Below are 20,473 nucleotides of genomic sequence, written 5' to 3'. Positions count from 1 at the left end.
AAAGTGAGCCAGGGTTTCCCCAGTGGTTCAGCAGTAAAGAATCCGCCCGTAGTGCAGGAGCCGCAGGAGACATGGGTTTGATCCTTGGGTCGGGCAGATCCCCTGGAGGAGGGCATGGCAACCCACTCCAGTATTCTTGCCTGGAGAATCTCATGGACAGAGGAGCCTGATAGGCTACAGTCCATGGGTAGCTCACACAGAGTCAGACATGACCGAAGCGACCAAGCACGCACATGCATGTAAAGTGAGGCTCAGTGGTGACTTTCAACAGGATACATTCCTGGAGGTGGAATTTCTTACCATGATAAAAATAACTGGTCTAGAATGGGTCTCCGGGTTATTAAGTCTTGTTGTAGACCTGGGTCCTCACTACCCCTTGAGGGCAGACAGTGCAGCAGATGCCTACTTCACAGGTGGGGAGGCAGCCTGGGCCCTCCAGCTGGCGATGGTCCTGCAGTCAGCGGGTGGAGGAGCCCAGATTCCCACTCCAGTGCCCCAGGAGGACAGAGGGGTGGAATGGCTGCTGGACAGTAAGGAAGGTGCCACCGAAGTGAATGATGGATCTTGGATTTATGGCTTGTGGCTACAAGGGGTTCTCCAAGTTTTGCAAGTCAGTGGGAGAGACTGACTTGGAGATACCCTGTCTCCCCTGAAGGGTGAAGGCTAAACTCCAGCCCCAGATGACAGGTGTAGACAGAGCACCAAGTGTGGCTGGGATCACCTCTTCCCTGGGGCTCTCATCTGTACTGGATTTGGCTGGAATGTGACTCCTGGGGGGCTGGACTGGCGGCTCGCCCTCAGTCCTGTTTCCCGGGTCAAGCACTTAGGATTATCTCCTTGTCGTGAGTGCCAACTGGCCTGGTCTCCGTGATGGCAAGCATCGTCCCTCCCCCCTCCTTCCCTCCCTTTCACCTTCTCTCCCTGCCTCCCTCCCTGCCTCCCTTTTCTTCTCACAGAGAAAGGCCTTGGTCAGTGCCTAGACTCCAGTGCTAGCCAGGCATAGGCCAGCCAGTTTGTACGATGGACAGTCCTGTGTCTTGCTGGAGCTGCCCAGAAAGAATCTAGACACCTACTCACCCTTCGCAGACCCTATCTCTTGCAGAGTTGTGTCTAGCTCTCTGGTAGCCAGCAAGCAGAGGTCCAAAGGACACAGGGCATACAGAGGGAGGGGACAGAGGGCCACTTTCACACTACAGATGGGCTGTGCTTGACCTCAATGGCATTCTAAAAAATCAAATTAGTGGCTACTTATAAAAGCCATGAGGCATCACATGAAGATCTGAAACTCTCTCTAAAATCATGAACCCCCACAGCACTGGCCTGCATTCCTGCTTGGCATGGTCTGTTGGAGCCGAGTGGTAATGACCCTTTTCTCCGGGTGTGTGCTGGAGTTTGCCTCAGTCCCCACCACCCCTTGCTGCCTACCACCCAGAGTGCTTCACTCCCTCACGCTTCCTGTGTGTGCCACCCCTGATTAAAAGTCTGGCAAGTCTTGGTTTGAAGCCCAACTCTGAGACAAAAGGCTTTCTGGCTTACCCCCTCTGAGCCTCAGTTTCTGCTTCTGTAGAGTGGGGATAATTATACTGACCTTACCAGGACTGCTGTAAGGATTTGACAGGATGGGTGTGAATTGTGTTGTATGAGTGGTACACTGATAATCGTCCTGTGATGCTATTCATGGCTCTGTGATCAAGACCCTTGTCCCTCTCCTCTCTCTCCAGGCATTCTGTGTCATTCCAGCAGCTCCAGAAATCCCTTCTCTTACAGAAAGTCTTCTCATCCTGACCTTGGGAGGAGGGGCTCCTACCTGCCTGGCCAGAAGGTAAGGGGTGGAAAGCAGGCTCGGCTGCAGGGGATGAAAGACCAGGAATTGGAGGGGGATGGGATACACATCAAATGAGCAAAGCTGATGCTGGGAAAGCTCGAGCTGTTTTCGAGGGGGTGGGGAGCCAAGAGGCCGGCTGGCACTGCTAAAATTATGGTGAGAGCTCTGGAGAATGGCTCCTGGCTTTCAAAGGCTTGTTAGACCATTAGAGACAAGAGGCATAATGAAGGTCTCTCTGTGGCAGGCTGGGCTGCCGGCTGGGCGAGCAGGCAGGCAGCACCAGGCCTGCCGGCAGCAAAGGGCTTCGGAGGCAGGACAATTTCCTCTCTCACATCCTTCCCTTTGGTCTGTGTCTGTGTGGGAGGAGGGAGCGAAAAGGAGCAGGGTGGGGAGAAAGCTTTCAAAGAAGACTCAGCAGAGAAAAAGGCCGACACACCAAGTCCTTGGATCTCAGATTGCTTCTCCGGAGATGTCTCGCATCACACCTTGTTAGAATTTAGAGAAAAAAGAAGCAGGGCAAGGGCTGGGGCTGGAGCCTGGAGGGAGGGGGCAGAGGGCTGGGGCCCAGGAGCTGCCAACTTGGGGCGGAAGCAGAACACAGGTGTTCAGGTGGCAGAGATGTGGGCTGCAGATGAAACACTTGGTGACCTGAGCTCAACGAGCTGGATGTGTCCCTCATTGCTAGGGTGGCCTGGGAGAGTACTGAGCCTTTCTGAGTGTCGGCTGTCTCCCCTTCACGGAGGCCACGAGAATCAAGTAAGATAACTGGCTATAAAGGACAGAGCATGGTGCTTGGCACACAGTAGGTGCTCAGTAAGCACTGGGCTAAATCTGTTTCCCAGTGGCCTCTACTATGACCCACCAGCCTACTTCACGTGAACAGCTGAATACGCAAGAGTATTGCTAGCATGTGGCAGAGGCAGGTAAGGCTGTGTGTAAGCCAAGTTTCTGCATGTGTGCGTGCGAGTGAGTTTATGTGGCATTGTTCCTCCTGCTGTTGTGGAGTGGATGGACACAGTCTGTTTTCTGAGTTTTAAGCTACCTGCTGGGCCACCTGGGTCTGCGGTACTGGGTGCCTGGTCCAAGTGGTCCAGCTTTGGGGAGTGATTGAACCTCTCCAAGCCTGCTCATAGGACCTAGGATACAACTGATACCTCTTAAAGTCATGGACACAGACCAGGGTGAGGACTGGGGGATTCAAGTTAGAGGGCCATGAAATGTTCCTTGGGGGATATGAAAGGATCTGAGCCTCAGGGAAAGAGACAGGAGAAGGTAAGCAGTGGTCTGAACCTGGGTCTTCTGTGACAACTGCACAGAGGGTGGGGAGACTTGCCTGGCTCCCTGAGCTCCTAACCCTGGGCCAGAGCTCTGACCAGGGCATTGCCCTTACCTGGCGATGACAAAGAGGACACAGCTGACACCCAGGTAGGCGAGAAGCACATACATCCAGATGTCTGGGGACAGGGGGTTGAGGAAGGAGAAGACACTAGGGTTGGTGCCATTGGGCTTGCGATAGAGGATGCTCACGCCGAGGGTCATGAAGGGCTTGGAGAAATCGATGGCCTTCTCACGGACGTGGGTGATGGTCAGGGGGGCCACAGCCAGATCTGCCTTCTGCAGTGAGAGAGACATAGACAGACTGTGAGCAAAGCCTAAGACTAGCAGGGGACAGAACATCCCTTCTTGAAAGGAGGAGAGATGAGGGAGTGAAGTGGAGTTTGTTGCCTGAACCCTGGAACTGTTTACTAATTCTTCTGGGCCAGGCAATGCCCAGGGTGCTGGGAGATAATGGTGAATTAGACTTAACCCCTGATGGCCTTGAGGAAGAGGACAGTGGTATCAACATGTGGAGAATGGAACACTATTACAGCTATAACCCATGTGGTCCATTCTCAAAACGGTGCCTTGTCAAATATAGTTCAGCAATCTACAAACATTTAAAAATAGCTTGTGTTCTTTCTTTGTGACTTTCAAATGTCAGGAAGAGGACACAATCCACAGCACCCCTTATTTATATCCGTTTTCCTTTCCTATCTACTTCTCGCATGCTTTACCCCATTTTGGATATTCTATATATCCTCAAAGCCCCCGAAACCTGTTGGGCAAAAATAAAACTCGATTTGGTGGGAAAGGGCAGGAGGAGAAATGAAACAGACAAATTTTGAGCCCTCTTTAGTAGCAGAGGGGCAGGAAGAGGACAGAGCAGAGGAGGCAGGGAAGGGGTTGGAGAAAGCTAGGGATGTTCACATGCCAATAGAGCTCACCCCATCACACTTCTAACGAGGGGAGTAATTAAAGTTTCATATCTCTAGTCTGAGCTTTTTCTGATTAAAAATCTGCAATCTCTCCTTCCCACCTTTGCAGGCTTGCCCCACTGCTCTCCTCCAGCACAAGGTCCCGCTTAACTGCTTCTTGTTTACCACATTCCCTTCTTGACCTCTGTGTTTTACACACACTGTGCCTGTTGAGAATGCCTCTCCCTGCTGTCTAACTTTCACCGCCTTAAATATTCCTTTGCACATGCATCCTCTTCCAAGAAGTCCTCCCTGATAGCGTCCAATTCTAAACGCCCGTGAAGCTCCTCCTGTCCTGTGGTAAGGCCCTAACCTGTGCAGTTGAAATGGCAGTATGTGCAGGCATGTGTCCTTTTTGTCATATCTGCCTTCTTACCTGTAAGTTCCTAAGCATAGTTGGGACTGTGGCTGATTCACTGCTCTGTTTTTCTACCACCAAGCCCCATCTCAGCCTATGCAGTGTTTGTTGATTAATAATGTTTCCCTCTCAGAGGCTCTCCCTTGGGCTCCTGTGGATATCTACCGGGAATGTGAACAAAATAATCAATTCCCTTCCTCAGATGGGGCAGAACAGAAAGGGAGACTGAGTCCTAAAGATCAGCACTAAAGACCCTTTTGTTAAGGGCGGCGGCAGCTGCCTCTGAGAATCCCCTTCCAAACAACAGTCCCTAGGCAGTCACCCTCTGACTTTGCCTAGCTTAATTAGTTAATTAATTAAACAGTTAATTAATTATTTTGTGAGATCCACTAGGTACTAGGGATACACAGCGGAGCCAAACAGACGTGGTTTCTGCCTTTATGGGGCTTACAGTCTAGTAGGGAAAATGGACGTTAATCACATTCTTTTCTAAGTGGTAGCTGTTAACACACCTCTGACTCCACCAATCCTAGAATAGAAACCAGCAACCAAGTTGAAATGAGACTTCAAGGCAAGGAGGATTGCTATGGGTAGAACCCCAGCTCCGAAATGACTCTGTTGGTGCCCCAGGCTGGGGGACGTTGGCAAACACATAACCCTGGTGTTGCTCATCCCAGTGTTTCTCCTTCTAACACCAGCCCCCATGGCTGATTATTGACATTAGGAGCCCAAGGCTTTAATGAAACTTAGGACTACTTGGGAACATCAAGGAAGGGGAGCCTATTAGAAAGGCTGTTTCATACTGGGATCTTTCTTTGGTAAATTCCTAAACGTGTGTGTTGGAACTTGTCTAGCTTTGAAGGCAAGGGAGAAGAAATGGGCAGCTGCTGCTACCTCGGCTCCCTGGAGTACTCTCATCTCGGGGTGTGTTCAAAGGAAAGCAACAAAAGGAGAGAGAACTGTCAGGGAAGGTGCCCAGTGACTAGTGTGTATTTGGTCAAGACCTACTGTGGAACAGTCGGGGTAGAGAGGCGAGCCAGAGACCCAGCTCTGCTCTCATGCAGCTTCCAGGCAAGGGAATCCCTATTGGAGACTGGATAAGATTCCAAGTGGAGTGGGAACTTCAGTGGGACTTTCTGGAGGATCTCTTTAAGTCCTGAAGTTCTAGGATCCCGTATAATGTTGGCATGTCATGATTCTAGAACTTGGCTTCCCCTAGCCCTGGCCTTTCAAAGCACATCACTTTGGGAGGTTCTGTTCTGACTCCAAAGTCATCATCACTGCTCAGAATGCATTTGGAACTGGTCTCTGGGAATGGCTTCTGGGGCTTGGAATGGATTCTTGGGAAGAATCTCAAAGTCAGCGGTGGCAAATCTTCCTTTGGCTTTTGATAGCAGGTTGGATGAGAATGTTAGTAACTCGAGGATCAAGGTGTTTGTGGCCAATGCTTATCTCAACTAGGAGTATTCCCGGGCTAGCCAGAAAGCCAACCACAGGCCCTCTTTCTTTCCCCAGATGGTCTCAGAATCTTCAGAATCTCCCCACCAGCCTTTCTGCTCTCTGGTTTTAATGGTGTTAGAAAGCAGGGGTGTCTGGGCATTCTGTGCCTACAGCAGCAAGACAGCTGGTCAACCTGACTTTCTTTATGAGAAGTTTTGATGTGTGTTCTCCCTTGGGCTTCAGCAAGGCTGGAGTTCTCCACTTGGTTTAGGCAGGAAATACTACATTTCACCGTTGGTTACGATTTCTTTGAAAAAGGCATTATTTTGTCCAACTTCCCTTGAAAGAGCCGAACAGATGTCAAGCCTTTGCTGTTTCAGCTCATTACTCAGAATGAAAGGCCCAATCTTGGCAGGCTCTTCCTACTTGTGAAAGTTTTCTTTGAGGATGATTCATAAAATCATAGGCTGTCAGAGCTGGACAAGAGACCTTCAGCGCATCTATTCCAACCTGTATTATTTATGGAGGGAAACTGAGGCTCACAGACGGTCCGAAGACCTTGCTGTCAATAATCATGTCCTTGAACAAAACAAACCTCTGACTCCTCCGACATATTCATTGGTCTTATGGGTGGTTTGTTAGCTCCATCTGCCTCACCAAAGACCTTCCATACCTTTTTCTATAAACCTCTGGACCAGACAGGATAGCACTTCCAGGAGTCCATCACCACAAGCAGCTTTCTATTTACAAAGAAGCTGTCCTACTCTCCTCCAAGCTTACATGGGGTTGATTGGCACCACTTGCTTTACCACGTCTCCACAACCAAAACTGAACGAAAGAATGCTTAACTAGCTACAGCTCCATGTTTTTGCCCTTAGTATCCAGGCCCCTTGGCTGCTGGTCAGACACTAGCCTCATACCTGAGAGTGAAACCTGGAAAGCCTCAGCTTGCTACCTGTGTCTGGTGTCCCTGTTGGCACCTGCCTACTTTAATTCCTAAGTATGATCTCAACCAGATTCCCCATCTATGTGCTCTGCCTCTTGATTGGGGTTCCCCTGGGCATCAGCTTGCTGACTGTGACCTGCCATAGTTTATATATACCCTCTGTGGAAAGAACTACTATCTTTTGTGGATACTTCTGGTAGCTCAGCTGGTCAAGAATCCGCCTGCAAAGCAGGAGACCCCGGTTTGAATCCTAGGTCAGGAAGATCCGCTGGAGAAGGGATAGGTTACCCACTCCAGTATTCTTGGGTTCCCCTAGGGGCTCAGTTGGTAAAGAATTGCCTATAATGTGGGAGACCTGGGCTCGATCCCTGCGTTGGAAAGATCCCCTAGAGGAGGGGATGGCTACCCACTCCAGTATTCTGGCCTGGAGAATCCCATGGACTTTATAGTCCCTGGGGTCGCAAAGAGTCGGACATGGCTGAGCAAATGTTACTTTCACTTATATACCAAGCACTGCTGTGTGTATTATATATATTACCTTATGTGACCCTCCAGCAGTCCCATGATGCAGTAAACAGGATCACCACATCCCAGGTAAGGGTAATGTGATTCAATTAGGCTAGGAGATTTGGTCAAGTTTGTGGGTGGTCAGTGACATTGGTGATACAGAAATGAGCAGAGCTGCCTTCCAAGCTGGTGAGTGGCTGAGCCAGTGCATGGACCCGTTGACCATGACCTCAAACTCAAATGTTTTATCACTCTACCATACCAGCCATATTCAATGAGTTGAATTGTGCATCCTCTTCCAAATATGTTCAAGTCCTAACTCTTGGTACCTATGAATGTGACATTACCTGGAAATAGGCTCCTCCTCCCCTCGCCTACTCCCCACTAAAACAGTATCTCATTGTTGCCACTATGATTAAATAATCTTGGAGAAATTCCTGGGTAGAGTAACTGGGACTTTGCTAAGGAAAGACTCACTTTCTTTGTCTTCAGTGGGATTGTTCACTTCCCCAAAGATCTGTTTCTCTCTGGCTCCTGCCGAGTGCCCCTAAATCCACTGGTGGGCAAAACAGCCTCTCCTGAGTGTGCAGCCTTGTGAAGTCTCCTGGCACAAGGCTGTTTTTTTATTCAGACTCTCTGCATTACAGTAGTTCCCTCATATGTCCCCCAGCAACACACCCCACGTGGTTTAAAATCCCCCTAGTACTACTGCCAAATTATCAGAAGAGCCAAAATAAAACAATGTTAATAATACCAAATGGCAATGAGGATGCAGAGCAACTAGATCTCTCATAGGTGGTTGGTGGGGATGTATAATGGTGAAGCCACTGAAGTTACTGTTTACTATAAAAGGACAGAACTCAGGAACAGCTAGATGGAGGAGATACATAGGGCAAGTTATACAGGAGTGGGTGTGGTGCTTCCATGCTTTCTCTCTTTCACTGGGCGTCCCATCCTCCTCACATCTTCACATGTTCACCAACTCAGAAGCTCTGTAAATTAGGCTCTTGTGGAAGTCACCAAGTTAAAATGAAGTCATACTGGATTAGGGTGAGCTCTAAATCCAATGACTGATGTTCTTATAAAACAGGAGAGGATACACAGATACACATGGAGGAGACCATGTGATAACGGAGGTAGAGACTGGAGCGATGTAGCTTTGAGCCAAGGATGCCAAGGATTGCCAGCCACACCAGATGCTAGGCGAGTCAATGAACAAATGCTCCCTCCAAAGGGACCAACTCTGCAGACACCTTGATTTCTGATTTCTGGCCTCCAGAACTGAGAGAGAATAAACTTCTGCTGTTTTAAGTTTCCAGGTTTGTGACAGGCCAAGAACACTCATACACATATTACTTAGATTCTGGGGAGGACGCATGCAACTCCCTGTACCACCTGCTGCCAGCCCTGCCCCTGCACCAGACCCATTCTGGTAGGCAAGTTTTAGGGCTGGGCCCACCCTGCCCTTCCTGAGCCCACGTTGCATTCCCAGAGACCTGAACTTGACTCTGGCTCCTGGCCATGACTGCCTGGGCCTCCCCAGAATACACTTTGCAACACCTGGTCATGCTTGGGAAACCTGTGGCTGCAGGAACACGCTGATTTGCCCCTACTTTCCACCAGGTCCTTGTACTTCTACTTCCAAAGCCACTGAAGAAAACAAGGCTCACTCTTGCCACACAGGCAGGGCTTGAAGCCGGGGCTCTGTTTGCTGGCTCTCTACCCACATCTCTAGTGTGTGGGATCCAAGGAATTCACCTTACATTTTTTTCCCAAAGTGTTATTTCTCCAAATAGGATCTTTTCTGATTCCCAATGCTGCTTAGTATATGTTAAGACTTTTCCCTCTGCCCTCCAGAAAATTCTTATTATGGGTTCATGAAGCCATTCACAATCTAGGTGGTGCTGTCCAACAGAACATTCTGCGATGATGGAAATGCTTTGTATCTTCACTGTCCAGTATGGTAGCCACTGTCCACAAGTAGAATTTGAAATGTGGCTTGTGTAACCAAGGAACTGAATTTATACTTTGATTTCATTCATTTTAAAATAAGTAGTTTAAATTAATGTAACCAGTTGATTTTAATTGAAGTTCAGATTTAAATAACCCCATGTGGCTGGTGGCTCCTGTATTAGAAAGTGCAGTCCCAGTCCTGCCTGCCTCTACGGTCTCACCTCCCATCTTGTTCCCCCTGGTTCTCTTCCCACTGGCTTCTTTCAGACCCTCCAGTCCATGCTCACCTCAGGACCTTTGCACAATACTCTTCTCTACCTGGAACTTCTTCCTCCCTGAACCTTTGTCTAGCTAATATTTGCTTCTCCTTCAGATCTCAGCTCAAACATGACTTCCACAGACAAAATCCTCAGATGAAATCAAGCCTCCCCAGTGATGACTCTCACAGCACCAGGTACTGCTCTCTTAGCACTGATCACAGTTGTGATTTCAGAGGTTTTGAGTGATTTCCTCTCTACTGGCCCATAAGCTCCTGAGAGCTGGCCTGAGTCAGTGTCTTTTCACTATGGTATGCCCTCCACCTAACACAGTGTCCAGCTCATAGCAGGCCTCCAAGTAGAGACTTAGGGACTGAATGAATGGGATGTTGCTGATTTAGAAGAGAAAATCGGCAAGCATGCTCTCAGAGCCAGCTGGTTGGGCACCTCACAGTTTCTAAGAGCAAGTCACAGACAGTGTCTGCTGATGAACCCCAGACTCTGAGCTGAAGAAAACACAGAGCCCCCTGAAAATCCCTAGACATTAACCCGACAGCCAGCAACCTCAATAACCCACACATCTGAACAGAGGGGAAAGGAGTGCTGGTAAATTCATGAATGTTAGCGGATGGGTCAGCTGCCAACACCTGTGATTCACACTCCAGCTTCCTGAGCTGACGGCAGCCTCATGGCTTGACAGTGCAGAATGATGCTGTGTTTCTCCCTGGCCTGGGAGAGGAGCTGATTCCTGAGTTCCAGCAGGCACCATGCTGCACCTCTGTCTTCAGGAAGCATGAGCAGGTTCTCCTGCTTCGTAGCCACAGGGACCCTGGGGACGGATGAGCTACGGCTCTGCCTCCTATCTCTAGTGGTTCTCTTTCTCCATCCCACAGGGCCCTAAAGGTGGTGTCCGCCCAGACAGGCCCTGCCCAGTCAAGCCCAAGGACCTGGGGACAGGGAGGCTACTCCCTCTACAGGCTGTGAGGTCTGAGTTGTACATTCTCATAGCCCCTGCCCTGGTCCTCACACAGCTGAATGTTGATTTGTAAGTTGCTGCTTAATATCTAGTTCTTCCGCTGGTATATAAGCTCTGGTGGTGGGAGGAGGGGAGGTGGGCAGGGACTGCATTTATTTCACTCTCTGATGCAAATCTAGGATTAGTACCAAGGCAGGCAAAAAGAAGGGGCTCAGTATGGTTTTGATGGAAGACTGAGCATCAAAGTACCCCCAAGAGTTCTGATCAACCCCTACTCCAGCCTGTGGGCTGAGCTCTGGCCTGTTTCCCTGTTCAGTATCCCTTGCTGACCCCTGCCAGTCTGCTGGGTCCTGACTGTCTCTCACCAGCCTCCCTCCAGAGTTTGGACGTTATGCTGCATCCTTGCCCTAATGGCAACCTTTCTGATGACCATCAGTGGTCCCGAGCATTCACTGATAGCCCTCACTTGTCCTCATGGCCCTCTTCAGTCAGGTCCTAGCAACATTTTCAGCTCCATGGCACCTTCAGTGACAGCCCCAGCCTTGCAAACAGGTTGGGTCCAATGCATACAGGACAGAAACAAGGTCTCTGTCCCAGTTAGGAGGAAGATGGGACACAGTAGGGCGATGGTGGTGTGTCTGTGAGACCAGATCTTCCCGGCACATATGCCAGCCTACCTGGAGGCTGGGAGACCCGAGGGCGTAGTCTCAAGGCCGTGGCTGTTACTGCGGGACATCTTCTCAAGTCCATGCCCCTCTTCCCTCTGCCCCTCGCGTACCATCTTCTGCTGCATGCCAGGTAGTTAGAAATGACCCAGACCCCCTCCCTGGATCTCTCTGAATGCTGCCAGCCAAGGGCATGGGAAAGGCATTTCCTGAGTTACCCTCACCTCTCACAAGTCTCCAGTACCTTCCTCCAGGCTTTCCTGGGATGGATCAGCAGCAGCTTTCCACTGGTTTCTGATTGGCGGGATCTCTCAGCCCGGGCCCCAGCCTGGGAGCCAGGGAAGCTCTTTCACTTACCACACTCCTCTCACAGAACAGTGACATCTATTCACACAGTCATAGATTACTGCCTGTTTCCTCCCCTAGAACGTAAGATCCTGAGGCTCAGGGAAGGGATCCTGACTTTTGTTCACACTGTATCCACGGCACCTAGCATGGGACTTAACTGAATAAATTGAATGAACAAATAAATGAATAACCTGATCAAAGGAGGCACTGGCTGGATTCCCCCTCTGAGGTTTAGGGGGCCTGGTGCACCGCCATTCTTGCGGAAGCAAGAGCACTGAGTCATGAGCAGTGTCCACTGGTGTCCCTCCAGCCAGCCAGTGCCACACTTATCAATCAGCAATGTAGCTACCGATAACCTCAGAAAGCTTGTATATATCTAAAGAGATGGGACAGGTGCTAGAAAATTCCTAAGTGTTGACCGAGGAGTTGTGTACCCATGATTCACACATAGGTCTCCTGAACTGATGGACGCCTGAGAGTGAGACCTGAAGCCTGTGCCTTTCCAGGCCTGGGAGAATGGCCCACTCCTGAATCCCTGCAGGGCTGTCTTTCAGGACGGCTCGGCTGGCGTTCCCCCCTTTTGGCACACTATGGGGGATACACCACACCTCCATTCCCATCTCTAGAATATACTCCCTCCCCTACTCCCTGCATATCTGCAAGGCTGGTGTCTGCCCAGGGTCCGCCCGGGGAACCTTACTGCTCACCCCACAGGACCCCACGAGGGCAGAGACTTCAGCAATCTAGGTGCCCCCATCCAGGTCAGTACCCACATCCAAGCCCTGAATATCTCTCCTTCATTTTTCAAGTTTCAGCTCCAAGAGTCACCTCTGCAGGGAAGTCTGAGTCATTTTTCTGCTTTATACTCCCAAAGTCCCCTATACATATTCCCCCTTGCAGCACTGATCAAAATTTTAATGAAATTTAACTCGGCTGATTCATTGCTTGTTCCTAGAGGGGCAGGAATCACGTTGACCTTGGTTGCTCCTACATTTCCTGTCACTGTCCTGGGTCTGGTGTGTCCTTTGTGCTTGGCTCACCCCTCTCGTGCACCAGGTCAGACCCTCTGGCCACCACCAGCCTCACACAAGCACAAACTGGCAGCATCTCGCCTCCTGTCTACCTGGGCACTTCTTGCACACAGACACCCCCTGCCCCCACAACTTTCTGCTGATGCTCCGGCAGGTCCTGCTGGTTCCCATGCGTGCCCTGCCAAACCCAGAAATGCATGGAAGTCATGAGCCAGTGGACACACTTGTTCCTCTTCTCCCTTCACCCCAAGAGATGGCTCTGAGACACACTTTGTCAGGCTTTTCTGGGGTGCCGACTTGGATTAGTCTCACTCAGTGGTGACCAGCTCAATATGACATCCTTGTATTGGCTTTCCCTCCCCTCTGCTCCACTTCCCTGCCCTGACTCTCCCTGGCATCACACCCTCGAACTCAGTCAGCAGTGGTATCTAAGCCTCCTCTTCAGGCCCCGCCCTTCAGGAGCCCAGGCCCCGCCCCCAGGAGCCCAGGCCCCGCCCCCAGGAGCCCAGTGCCCCCTCTCCTAGGAGCCCAGACCACGCCCCCAGGGGCCCAGGCTGAGACAGGGCTCCATAAAGCTTTGTGGAAAGAATGAAGGAACAATCCTCAGCAGGAGGGTTAGCTTGTTCCCGTTGCTCCCTGTGACCTCACTTTCTCTTCAACACCCACCTCGCTCCTGCAGCTCTATTGCTACCTTGCTTCTTGTCCTCTCTCACACCTGGTTGTCTAGACCCTGACCTCCTGCCAGGCTCTTTCCACATCTTTCCAGGCTGGTCTCTGCTTGCTGAGTCCAGCTGACAGCCCTGGGGTGCATCTCAACGGAACCCAAGTCATTCCTGCCTCCCTCACCTGCTTATCTGGTTGTCCCCAGGTAGATCCTGAGCTTCCTCAGAGCGCCTCAGTCATTGCTCTGGGCAACCTGGATGCCCTGATAAGAGGCTACCTTTTCATCCATCTGCTTCCTTGCCCTCACCTGCTCTGTCTCATTCAGGATTCTTACCTGCCCCAGGCGAGCTCCCAGCATGCCTTGCTTCAAAGTGCACTGGCCAGTCTGAAGGAGGTGGCTTGGCATAGACTTTCCTGGCCACCCAAACAGGAGTCTGGGGGCTCCTTCTAACACCAGTGCATGCCGGCCAGAACCAAGATCTGGTTCCTGCTTCGGAGGCAGGGGACACAGTGCATGATGGGGTCACCACCTTGACACTAGACCCCCTCCCTCGCCCCCCCACCCCGGCTCGCACACTTTGGATGGGAAGCTCAGTAGTCATGACCCCACAGCCTTGTCTCTAGGGAAGGTGTGCCAGTCCACGTGCTCATTCACACACCCCTCACCCATCAATGCCTGCTCTGCACCCAGCTCCATGCCAGGTGCGGGAAGTGCCAGTATAATCCAAAGGCACTGTCTGTCCAGAAGAGTAAGGCTGGGACATGGGTCCGTGGAGCTGTGCCACTCCCCTGCTCTGCTCTCCGTCTTATGGGGAATCACATCTGGGCAGTGCTACTTCTTTCACAGGGGAAGGGATGACATCAGGGTTACCCAGGATCACTCCTATCCATCTTGGTCCAAACCCTGTTGGTCCAGCCTCTTCCATGAACCAGGGAAACTGCCTTATGTGCTATAGTGAGATGTAACAATTTCAAGAAAAAAGGATGAACAGCTTCCTGTGGCCAGAGGGCATTCAGGCCTCCCCTTGAGGCCAGGCTCCTGCTCCCTCTCCTTCCCCTACTGTTCAAGGGCCTGGGAGAGCAGCCAGGACAGGACTCCTTGGCCTCTGAGCACAAAGCTTGGGGAGGCCAGGCTAGGGTGGTCACAGAACCCGTGTTGGGACTGACCTGTACCCCTGGGAGATGGCACTCATGCTAACCCATGGATGCAGGTCCATCCTCACCTGCCTCCACCTCCCCACCTGCTGTTTCACACCCTGTACCCACACCTTCCCGCAGCCTCTTTGCTCCTTTGGCTCCATAGCCCACCCTCCCTGCCTCTCCTCTCTCTGCTCTGGCCTTGCAGGAGCGGGCATCCTGTGGAGGCCTCCTTTTCATCCCATTCTCTCACCATTCAGGGTCCTGCCCCCAGTCCTCCTCTCATTTCTCCCCATAAATCCCCTCTCTGAGTGTCCAGCCTGAACCCCAGCCTCTAGGAACCCCAATACCAACATGATGTCAGAACCTCTCTGGGATCCTCTGCTTTCCCAGGAGGCTCTGTCTCTGGGGATGATGCCACTCCCTCCCCAGCCATCCAAGCTAGGATTTCACACCATGTCCTTGATTCCTCCCTGCCCTTCTCCTCCTTCTACCTTCATGGCTCCATCCTGTGCCATCAACTTCTTTCCTTTCTGACCACAATCCTCGGAGGCCACCATGCTCTCCTCCACCCAGGTCCCAGGGATGGTCTCCAGACTGGCTCCATTTTAGCCTGGCAGCACAAGTCCCAATTTGATGTCACCCCCTTGCTCTACATCTTTCAACTGTGCCTTGTAGCTCTTGGGGTTAAAACAAAATGCCTCATTTTAGCAGCCAAGGTCCTTCAAGGCTCATCTCTTGCCCCCTTCTCCAGCAGCAGCCTCTCCACTTGCTTCCAGGCTTTCCACACTTAGAGCTCTGTCTCCATACTCCCCAGCAAGGTCCCAGGCACCTGGTGCCAGAACAGGAGCTCTGGATGGCAGGTGTCGGGAAAGGCCTCCAGTGCAGGAAGCGGGTGATGTCTCATGCGTGCCTCAATTCCCTGTGACTCTGATCAATGTGAGTCGGTTCCCTGAGTCTCCTTTTTAGATTCAGAGGGGCAAGATCCAGATCCGGGGTCATTCTGGCCCACCAGGGTGACCGTGGCTGAGGGGCGGACTCCCTCACTATCATGGCCACACACATACATACTTTAGACGGGACATGTGCATACTTTAGACAGGAGGAAACGGTGAGGAGTAAGACAGCCCTGTGCACTGTACAACTACTGAGCACCAGGCCCTTGGCTAAGCATTTTTGTACTGTAGCTCATTAAATCTTCCCACGAACCCTGGGCAGAAGACTTATTTTATTATTCCCACTTCCTAGATGTGGAAATAGAGGCCAGAGAGGTTGAATAGCTTTCCTACTGTCAGCTAAAATGTGCTGGACCCTGAATTTGAACCCATCTCTCTTGGATTCCAAAGACATTAAAACACACGGGAGTGATTTAAGGCATGGACTCCAGCAGGAGACTTCCAAAGGTGGGGGGGCGGGCGGAGCCGGGAGTGAGAGAGAGCGGGCAGTAGAGGTGGGAATAGTGATGATCTGAGGGAGCAGGAGATGGAGGGAGAAACCACTGCTCTGTCCAATCATCTGTTTTGCTCCCATAGTTGGAGACAACTCGGAGGAAGGCCGAGGATGTGAGCAGGAGGGGGACACACCCTTTAGATCCCCCACCTTCCCTCATAATCTTGTCTCCTTTGATGGCCCGTGGCATGGACAGAGACGAGCAGAGAGTATCAGTGAAGGACTTTTTAAGTCCTGCTGGTCAGAGGCTCGACCCAGGGACTCCAAATGGCCCTCAGGGGGCAGATTCTTGCAAAGGTGGGCATTCATCATTTTTACATCTGCGTTCAGATCCCTAATAAGGAAGTAATAATATTGCCAAGCCTTTGCCACGCTTTCTATGAGCTAGTGAGAAGACTAATTATCTGACGACACTAATAAATGGTTATGATGTTATTAAAAATGGCACCAAGCTAGGATTAATAGGCTCATCAATTGTAGGGAATTGGGTTTAACAAGGTCCCCTCATGTGCCGTCAGGGCCTATGGTCTTGATGGATACTGGGCTGCATGCAGGCCACGAACAAGACCCCCTCTTTCCTCCAGCTGAGGGTCAGCCTCGGAAGCTGCTGGGTTTTCTGGTCTTCCCCCTTGCAAATGGCTCAGTAGAGCTCTTGAACTGCTGGGGATGCTGTGGATGGCAAGAGCGTCACTAGCCTTATTCCCCTCCACATGTGGCCTCCACTGTCCATGGGATCCCGCCCTCCTCCCCAGCCCAGCTCACCTCTGCAAATGACATGCTCAGATCCCACCCAGAGCCCCATGCTCCAGAGCCCCACTCATAAAGCTCAGGGGGGAGCCGATAAATGGAGATGTCTCTGGGGCCTGCTGACTAATTTCCATAATAATTACAGTTATTACTAATAATGCTGACAACACCCCTCCCTCCCGGTTAGACTGAATTCCACAGTCTGGGAGCTGCTTCCCCAGCAGTTGTCACCTCCGCCAACAAGCGGGGAAGAACGCAGGGCAGGCATCGTTATTCTCACTGTTGAGGTAGGAAATGAGCTTAGGGAGAAAAAGAGACTTCCTGAAGCCCCTCTCCCCGCCCCAAAGGAGTAGCAATAATGATAAAAGTAATACAAGCAAGGACTGACATGGTGCTGACTATGAAGTGCGCACGTGTGAACTTAGTCCTCACCACAGCCTATGGGGGAGGGGGGCCATTATTATCATTCCCACTTTACAGATGAGGAAACTGAGGAACAGAGAGGTTAAGAAACTTGTCCAGAAGCACACGGCTAGTAAGCGGGAGAGTAGGAATCAAGTCCAGACTGGGTTCACTCTCTTGACCATTAGCCTCTCCCACCAGCCTTCCCTGGGGGCCTGATTGTCTAGGACTGAGGAAATGACTCCACCACTGAGGCTCTACTTGAGCCTTCTAGCTCTGAGCTCCAGCCTCCTTCTCTTCCTGGCTCCCCTCTGACAGGGGCAAGAGGGCTAACCGAAGAAGGTCCTGAGGCTAGCTGTCTGCACTTGGAGAGGCAAAGTGATAATAATCCTTTTGGCTGATCTTTTCAGGTTGCAAAGACTGACTACATGAGTCCTGGGTCCAGTGATCAGGTGGCTTCTTTGCAGACGTCAGAGCCCAGGGCTTTCGGAAGCAGAGAGCCTCCAAAAGACTCTCTCAGTCCCAGCTCCACTTCTTACTAGCTGGGAGCCTTCATTTTTCTCTGCCTCAGCCTCCTCATCTGTTAAATGGGTGGTAATAACAGTACCCATCTCATTGGGTTGTTGTAAGGATAAACGAGAGAAGAAATAAGGGGTACAGATCTTGTCCTTGCATTCATTAGCAGGCCCCGGATAGAAAAATGCTTCTGGAAAGCAAAGGCCCTGAGCCGGAGGGCAGGTAATGTTTAGAATGTGCTGGGTGAGCCTGTACCAATGGCTCCTTTGTCTCCATCTCCCCTGCCCCAGGGCTGCTGTCTGCCAGGATGCCCCATCCTGATGTGCATAGAGGACTTGACCAAGCCTCCCGGACAGCCCTGTCCATGGCACTCCCACTTACATGGTCGATGAGCTCCTTGATCATGCCGTTCCACTGGCCCTTGTCGTCCTGTGCCCCATATTTCCCGTCCTCCACCAGCCGGATCTCGTAGGAGAAGCCCAGGATGTGGGCCAGTTCCTTAAGCAGGTCGATGCAGTAGCCCTCAAACCGGTCATTCCCAAACAGGGTCCTGTCAGACTTCCGGAACATGACAAAGGGCTCCTCCTGTGGGGACAGATAGGACAGGGGCTGATGGAGGCTGAGTGGGTGGGACAGGGCCTCCTAGGGTCAGAGAGCCTGGACCCAAGCCTCTGCAAGGGTGTTCTAAGCCATCTTTGGGGGTGGCTCAGAAGAATGGCCCACTAAGTCAGGAGAGGGAAAGCCAAGTTAGTGCCTCACAGATGGCCACCTACTGACATGCATGCAGAACTTAGTAGGTCCTTATGGATTTGATTGTCCCAGTGTTCACAGAGCTAGAAGCTAGTGGAACTGGAATTTGAACTCAAGACTGTGATTCTGAATCTCACTTTCTCTCTGTTGCAGCATCAACACAGGCTGATGGTTCTCAAAGTGTGGTCCCCAGACCAGCAGCATCTCCTGGGAACTTGTCAGAATTGCACATTCTCAGGCCCCATCCAGAAATAATGAACCAGAAACCCTTAGGTGGGGCCTGGAAATGTGTGCTTTGAGAAGCCCTCCAGAGGATTCTGATGTCTGCTCAAGTGTGAGCACACTGCTCCAGAAGGCCTTCATCAAGTTTCTTCCGACTGCTCCCCCAAGAAAGGAAGTGAAAGTGTTAGTCACTCAGTCATGTCCGACTGACTCATTGCAACCCCATGGACTGTAGCCCGCCAGGCTCCTCTGTCCATGGGATTCTCCAGGCAAGAATACTGGAGCAGGTTGCCATTCCCTTCTCCAGGGGATCTTCCCCACCTACGGATTGAACCCAGGACTCCTGCATCGCAGGCAGATTCTTTACCATCTGAGCCACCAGGGGAAGCCTGTCCCATCTCCCCCAGCACCTGCATAAAAAGACTAGACCTACCTGCTCCCTGATACCTTTCTCTCTTTCCAAGGGTCTAGTCCCCAGCATTAGGATCTGCTGGTGATTCCTGACAACTATGACAGTTTGCATTTACACGTGGACAGACCAGGCACCAGGAAGTCAGCAGATGAAGCGGTGCCTGTGGAGGGCCCAGTGGAGAGCCCAGAAGAGCAGTGGGGTTCAGTGGAAGTAGCTGGTATCACCTTGTTACTCTTAATTTCAACCTTCTGGGATAGATACTAATAACCCCATCCTATAGATGCAGAGAGTAAATTGGTGAAGACAAGGTGCCTTGTGAGAGGTCACTCAGCTGCCATAGAGAGAGGATCTGGCCTCAGGTTGGTATGATCCCGGACTGGGAGCTCTTAACCACCTCACTGTGCCAGAGGCCCTGAGTCACATGGTGCCTCTCCCTAGTGGGCAGGGGGGTCCTCAGGAGGTGGCTTGTGTTCTACAGTACACCTGGCAGCTGTCCCATGTCAGGTTCCCCCCCTCCAAGGTGATGGGGAGCCACTAATGGGCTCTCAAAGGGCCCACCTCTGTCTGATTTCTCACTTAGAAATAAACACTGACAAACCCTGTAAAGAATAATTAGGGATGTGCTGTGCTTAGTTGCTCAGTCACCTCTGACTCTTTGCGACCCCATGGACTATAGCCTGCCAGGCTGCTCTGTCCCTGGAGATTCTCCAGGCAAGAGTGGGTTGCCATGCCCTCCTCCAGGGATCTTCCCAACCCAGGGATTGAACCCAGGTCTCCTGCATTGCAGGAGGATTCTTTACTGTCTGAGCCACTAGGGAAGCTCAAGAATACTGAAATAGGTAGCCAATCCCTTCTCCAGGGGAACTTTCCAACCTAGGGATCGAACTCACCAGCTGAGCTACCCAGGAAACCCAGTAACTAGGAACAGAGACAGGAAAATGGTGAAAAAAGCTGTTGACTTTGTCTAGCATGAGATACACAGAGGAACTGCAATGTATGGGCTGAACTCAGCAAACTAATCATTTATTGAGTTCCTACTATGCATCAGGCACTGACAAACATTTTCATAAGCTGTTTGATTGAAGCTTGTAAGGCAGGTGACATTATCCCTATTTGATAGATGAGCAAACTGAGGCTCGGAGAAGGTCAGTAAGTTGCCCAAGGTCACACAGGAGTTGAACTATAATCAGATGGAGTTCAGGTTCAGTCCTTCCTGCTTGTAGCTCCTTGGCCTTTCTGGACCTTAACCCTCCCCTCAGCCACCTCTGCACCCTCATCTGTCCGAATGCCTCAAGCCTTCAGCTGATGGGCGACAATCATTAGTTGACAGAACACACTTGTTCTGGGAAGCTCATGTCCTTGGACCCACAAGAAGAGCACATACCTCATTTGGAGGCACCTCCCTGGTGGCTCAGATGGTAAAGAATCCGCCTGCAGTATGGGAGACTTAAGTTCTATCCCAGGGGTGGGAAGATCCCCTGGAGGAGGGTATGGCAACCCAATTCAGTATTCTTGCCTGGAGAATCCCCATGGACAGTGGAGCCTGGTGGCCTACAGTCCGTGGAGTTGCAAAAG

General features: G+C 51.3%; 1 protein-coding gene across 1 annotated transcript in view; it reads right to left on the bottom strand.

Annotated features, from left to right (window-relative positions):
* Positions 1-20,473, bottom strand: part of GRIK3 (glutamate ionotropic receptor kainate type subunit 3) — a 251,143-nt gene that overhangs the window by 30,495 nt on the left and 200,175 nt on the right. The window contains exons 10-11 of the mRNA XM_019957819.2: positions 17,896-18,099; positions 3,216-3,439 (exon numbers count right to left, since the gene is read on the bottom strand). Coding sequence (XP_019813378.2) covers positions 3,216-3,439; positions 17,896-18,099 — 428 coding nt within the window. The remainder of the gene's footprint in view (positions 1-3,215; positions 3,440-17,895; positions 18,100-20,473) is intronic.

This window comes from Bos indicus, chromosome 3, assembly GCF_029378745.1.
Source record: "Bos indicus isolate NIAB-ARS_2022 breed Sahiwal x Tharparkar chromosome 3, NIAB-ARS_B.indTharparkar_mat_pri_1.0, whole genome shotgun sequence".
Taxonomy (NCBI): Eukaryota; Metazoa; Chordata; class Mammalia; order Artiodactyla; family Bovidae; genus Bos; species Bos indicus.
The sequence above is the reverse complement of the archived record's forward strand: the minus strand, read 5'-3'. Positions and strand labels throughout refer to the sequence as shown.